Genomic DNA, 6,496 nt, shown 5'->3' with positions numbered 1-6,496 from the left:
CTGGCCGAGCTGCACCGCCACCGTTGGGTGCCCCCGCGCCACCCTCCGCGCGCACGGGGAAAGGCCGGTCCGCCGCCGCCAGGGCCGCGCGGGCGAGGCCTGGCGGACCACATCGGCGGCGACGGGAGGGGAGAGGGAGGGGAAGGGGGCTGGAGGCGGGGAGGCGGGCTAGGGTTCGCCCGTCGCCCGTGGGGGACGAGGAACGAACCAGAGGGGGGAGCAGACGCACCGGATTTGTTTTTGACAAAAGAGAGCACTCTCTCCGATTTCCATTAAAAGAAATCACCATGTCTTACAACGAGCAGAGAAAGGAACTAAAAGATAGAGCATAATACTCCACTCCCCTACGAAATTGCAATTGCCATACTGAGGAAGGAAGGGAAGCCATCCCTTTCCCCTCCCAAAATCCCCAAGGCAAAAAGAACCTACAGGAGTGGTCTGAGGCCTGGATTCAGAAAGAAATCCAGCCCCGGAGCGCATACAAGTCTGTTTATTTAAACAGAGGCATACATCAGGACTAAGGTTTCTCATGGATTCTTACAAGACCACAAACTGACTGAAAAGCAAAAGAAAGCAAGCTAGAATGTAGTGACAGAACTTTTTTCATCGCAGCAACGGGTTCTTCCTGTAGTAAGTTCACCCCTGGATTCTCCCAGTCTTCAGGCGCCACCCATGAGCTGCTTTGAACACCTCTTCCGCCACCTCACTTACTTGCTTCACTCCAGCCTCCATCATCTTACTTCTTGCGGGATTTGTCTGCAAAATATTCCAATCATTTAAATTTTTGAGAAACAGGTTAACAGGTACACAGGGATCATTCACTCTATTGTTGTCAAAAATAATATTGTTTCTGAACTTCCAGATAGTCCAGCAAATCGCTGAAATACCTATCATGACCAAACTTTTTTCATCTTTTCCAAATGTATTTACCCAAGTTTTCATAATTGCATCCAGAGTTTATGGAATGTCGCTTAGATTGAAAGCACATTTTAAGATGTTCCACAATAATCTAGCAACTGAACATGACATAAAAAGATGATTTATATTTTCTTTACGTCCACAAAAATGACATGTATCATCTCCTTTCCACCCCCTACGAAGCAAATTATCTTTTGTAAGAATACTTTTTCTAAGAGCCAACCACACGAACACCTTGATTGTGGGTGGCATTTTAATCCTCCACATATATATGTGTGGATATTTAACACCATTTTCAATCAAATGCCTGTAGAAGGATTTTACACTATATACTCCATTTTTGGTCAAAGACCATTTTATCTCGTCTTTATCCTCATTCAAAGTCACCGAGCTACATGCTTCTTTAAGACGTCCCCACAGCTCTCTAGCATCTCCCAATAAAGTTCTTCTAAATTGCACATTATCTAGATTGTTGTCAAAAACTTCTTTAACTGTTTTCTTTTTATCAAAACAAAGATCATAAAGCCTAGGGAAATTTTTACTTAGTGGAGCGGTGCCAATCCACCAATCTTCCCAAAAGCAAGTTCTATCTCCATTCCCAAATTTAAATTTGCATAAAGGGACAAAATGATCTCTGTGTTTCAGTATATCCCTCCAAAACTGGGAATCTCCCTGTTTGGCTTGAATAGTGCCTAGATTCCTATTCTTGATATATTTTTTCCAAATAATATCTTGACACAACCCCTCAGTTGTGTATAATTTCCACCACCATTTACACAGCAATGCTTTGTTCATGCATGTAAGATTTTGAATCCCCAGCCCCCCATATCTTTTGGCCTACACACTTCAGACCCAGTGGCGGAGCCAGGAAAAATTAGGAGCCGGGGCAGAGTGCAAACTGTCTAAAAGAACCAGCTAAGTGCAACCGAATAATTGGATACAAATTATACAACTATAAGGCACTAAACTGGAGACTGATAAATTCGGAATAGTTTCAAAGTCAAACAATTGATATTGTATTGTTCATACACATAATTTTAATAAAAACAAAAATTAAATACGACAACTAATATCTCAATAAATGATAGTACTCGCGAAACAATACTTGATATCCAAATGTCCGATCAAGCACCCAAAAAGAGACCCTGCAATTGGAAAATGTAAGAATTAGTAGTCTATAGTGGAGTTGTAAAAACGTATTCACTTGGGAAATGAAACATACCAACTAATGATGCCTCGGTAAAATCCCTTTTCGAGCCTTCATGGCCTGAAACCTTCGAGTGATAACTTCATCGTCGAGTGATTTGAATATTTCACGTTCAGTGTAGCATATCATCAAGTGATTAAACCAATCATCATTGATCGTGCTGTGCAGTTTAGACTTGATAATTTTCATTGCCGAGAAAGCTCTCTCAACAGATGCCGTGGACACCGGCAGTAGCAAAGCTAACTCAATGAGCTTGTAAACCAATGGAAAGACCAAATGTTTCTCTGTTTCAACCATTTTTGTAGCTAAACTTTCAACATCTTTGCAAGTAGAAAATGCAGCATGATTTCTCAAATGAAGAACAAAAGTCTCAAGTTGGTCCCTCAATATCGCACGATCACTATTTGAGAAATCGGCACTATATATTTCAGCTAGCCGAGAAAGCTTCTGTACATCAAACTTGGAGAAACAATTCTTGGGATCAAGACACGAGAAACATGCAATTACCTCTTGGTTTGAGTCACTGAAGCGATGATTCATCTCAACACATATTTTGTCAATAACGACATAGAAAATCTCAGCCCTGTAATAATGAAGATTAGTGATAGTCCTTCCCTCTAGCCTCGAGCGACCTCGAACTGGTATTTCATCATCCATATTTGGCACTGGAATACCTTTGGAATTGCAGAATTGTTTGACCTCATCAAAAATACTCTCCCAACCACTATCTCTCATGGTAGCCAACCGGACTTTAACATCATGAATTAATTCCAAGGCAAGCACAATATTTGTATCCCTTCTTTGCAAAAGTTGTGAGAGCTCATTTGTTATACCAAACAACTTTAGCATAAACTTCAAAACGAGAGAAAATTTGAAGCACTCCATTTTTTCTATGCAACCCGCAGCATGGCTTGGATTACGCCCATTTGCGTCAACCGTGCTAAGAACTTTTATTACAGAGGCCCACATTTGGTCCAAGCGAAGCAAAGTTTTATGATGTGAACCCCATCTAGTATCTCCAGGTCTAGCAAGACTAGTCTGTTGATTCAAGCCTCTTCCTATAGATATCTCACCCCTCTCAAGCCTTTCCAAAATATCATTGTGAGATTCTTCTACCAACACTTCCATCTTCTTGCAAGATGAAGTTGTTGTGGTCACAATCAGCGATATGTACTCAAAAAAATCATGAATATATGAGCAAGAAGAACTAGCAACGGCAACCACAACCAACTGTAATCTATGGGCAAAGCAATGGACGTAGAAAGCATGAGGGTTTTCGTCGAGAAGTTTTCTTTGCAAACCGTTAAATTCACCTCTCATGTTTGAAGCACCGTCATATCCTTGCCCTTGTAGCCTTGAAATTGATAATTTGTAATGATCAAGAAGCTTTACAAGAGCTAACTTCAGTGACTCGGATGTAGTATCTTTGATGTGGTGCAGACATAGAAATCGTTCAACAACCTTCCCTTCATTCACATACCTACAAAAAATTAGAATGAATAGATAAATCATGGATGAACGAAGAATTGAAGTAAATAAAGAACCCAAAAAATAAAAGATAGTTACTAACCTCAACATTACTGCCATTTGTTCTTTCACCGATATATTGCATGACTCATCAATAAGAACAGAGAACTTTTTATCAGCAAGCTCCCCCATAATCATTTCGGTGACTTCTTCCGCGCAACACCTTGCAAGGTCCTTTTGTATTTCACCGGAAGTCATCTTGCAGTTTTCTCCACCACGATCAAAAGCATCTCTTACTTCTTCATTGCTATCCTTTAACCAATCTATCATCTCTAGAAAGTTTCCCTTGTTCAATGAAGCAGTAGATTCATCATGGCCACGGAATGACAAACCTTGTGCTATGAGATACCTTACACACTCTAGAGAAGAAGTCAAGCGAATCTTATATAATCTGTGAGATTCCACAGTTCCACGAGCGAACTTGGTTGACACACTTTGTCTTTGACTTTTGAAATCATCATAATGCCGAACACAATTGTTGTGACCACTATTCAGACCACCTACATGCTCAGGTAAGGCTCTATATGCATGTTTCCAGTCCCTAAAACCTGTTTTGGTGAAGACTTCAAACCCGAAGTGTTCAGCCCTTCCAGGTTGCTTGAACAAGAAACAATAGAAACAAAAAGCTGCATCCTCGGAGTCGCTATATTCTATCCAGTTACACTTTTCATACCATGACTTAGAAAATGCTCTTGAATCCGTTCGGCGAAATTCTAATTCTGGTTTGGTTCGACCCTTTAGTATGTATGCCCTCCTAACTTGGTCCTGGATTTGTGGTGCATATTCAGCAATTTGTTTTCTCAGTGCAGGATCAGATTGAATTTCGTCTGGATTAAACTCACTGTTGTTAGCAACATGAATAGGAGGGTCTTGTTCTGATTCCGGCTGCACAACACTTGCATTCTCAATGCTTGCTCTAGGAACCAAAAACCTCCTCATATCTGAAATTAATAACATAAGATTAAAGTGGGATGATTTGGAATGATTGAATGAACTAACTAACAATGGTCAGGTTAGATGTGTCGACAACAAAAGTGACAATACCTGTGCCAAGTGGAGATCGATATTCCTTCAATCAACCTGCTCGGGGTGATAGAATCTTTAATTACACATGTCGCTGCAAATTACATGCCGAAATTAGAATCCCCAAATTACTCATGCGTGTGCCTGCAACTGCACAAGACTAAGCCCTAAACTCACCTCAATTCCTCTCCTAATTAGAATTTGGAAGACAAGCCACAAACTGCTAGGAGGAGGCGCCGTGGATTGCCGTCCTTCCGTGGATTGCCCGGCGATCTGCCGCTGCAGCGCTACTGTCGAACAAACTGAACCATCGCGGTCGATCGCGGTGGGAGGAGCAGGAGGCGAGAAGGCGTCAAGGGTTTCGCTAACCCCTGGCGATTTTACTAAACCTTTACGTGCAGACGTGCGGGCGTAGAGCCACGAGCATTGGGCTAGGCCTACAACGTACTCCATAAATTTATTAATTAAATGGGCCTAGGCCTCTATGTTGTGCAAGGCTCAGCCACCTAGGAACTTTTTTCCCGGGCAAATAACGCCAAACCCTACTAATTAGGACGTGGTTTATTAGTCACTATCAAGTGCCGCTGGGCTAGGAGCCCGGGCAACTGCCCCGGGTCGCCTGGTACCAGCTCCGCCACCGTTCAGACCCTTTCACCAAATGGTATTTTCTTTTTTGATCATTCTCTTGCCATAGAAGTCTGGCTCTAAAAAAATACATGCGTTTTTCAACCCCAACGGGGAGCCCATAAAAGGACATCATAAAATAGGATATGCCTGTGAGAGATGATTGAATCAATGTAACCCTCCCTGCACTGGCAAGCAATCTGCCTTGCCAAGTTTCACATTTTTTCTCCATCTTATTCTTTGGAGGTTTCCAATGCTTGTTACAAATTCTATTTTTATCTATAGGTAGCCCTAGATATTTCATGGGCAAGGTACCCACTGGGCATGTGAAAATTCTAGCATAATCATCTTTCTTATCAACTGCCTCTCCAAACAGGAAAAGCTCACTTTTATGAAAATTGATCTTCAAACCAGACATTTGCTCAAACAGACATAAAATGTATTTCAAATTGTGTCCACTTTCTATATCATCTTGCAATAGGAAGATGGTATCATCTGTTGGAAATATGCCCTAGAGGCAATAATAAAAGGATTATTATTATATTTCTTTGTTCATGATAGTTGTCTTTTATCCATGCTATAATTGTATTGTCCGGAAATCGTAATACACGTGTGAATACTTAGACCACAACATGTCCCTAGTGAGCCTCTAGTTGACTAGATCGTTGATCAACAGATAGTCATGGTTTCCTGACTATGGACATTGGATGTCGTTGATAACGGGATCACATCATTGGGAGAATGATGTGATGGACAAGAGCCAATCCTAAGCATAGCACAAGATCGTGTAGTTCGTTTTGCTAGAGCTTTTCCAATGTCAAGTATCTCTTCCTTAGACCATGAGATCGTGTAACTCCCGGATACCGTAGGTGTGCTTTGGGTGTACCAAACGTCACAACGTAACTAGGTGACTATAAAGGTGCACTACAAGTATCTCCGAAAGTGTCTGTTGGGTTGACACGGATCGAGACTGGGATTTGTCACTCCGTATTACGGAGAGGTATCACGGGCCCACTCGGTAGTGCATCATCATAATGAGCTCAAAGTGACCAAGTGTCTGGTCACGGGATCATGCATTATGGTACGAGTAATGTGACTTGCCGACAACGAGATTGAACGAGGTATTGGGATACGGACGATCGAATCTCGGGCAAGTAACATACCGTCTAACAAAGGGAATAGTATATGGGGTTGCTT

General features: G+C 41.8%; 1 protein-coding gene across 1 annotated transcript; it reads right to left on the bottom strand.

Annotated features, from left to right (window-relative positions):
* Positions 1-2,143: 2,143 nt before the first annotated feature.
* On the bottom strand, positions 2,144-4,591 carry LOC119310459 (zinc finger MYM-type protein 1-like). Its single transcript, XM_037586205.1, has 2 exons — positions 3,696-4,591; positions 2,144-3,605 (listed from the first exon to the last, which is right to left on the bottom strand). Exons 1-2 carry the CDS (start codon positions 4,589-4,591, stop codon positions 2,144-2,146), a joined length of 2,358 nt encoding a protein of 785 aa, XP_037442102.1.
* Positions 4,592-6,496: the final 1,905 nt, after the last annotated feature.

The sequence above is a fragment of the Triticum dicoccoides genome, chromosome 5B, assembly GCF_002162155.2.
Source record: "Triticum dicoccoides isolate Atlit2015 ecotype Zavitan chromosome 5B, WEW_v2.0, whole genome shotgun sequence".
NCBI classification, from domain to species: domain Eukaryota; kingdom Viridiplantae; phylum Streptophyta; class Magnoliopsida; order Poales; family Poaceae; genus Triticum; species Triticum dicoccoides.
Note: the sequence above shows the minus strand (reverse complement) of the source record. Positions and strands in the feature narration are given on the sequence as shown.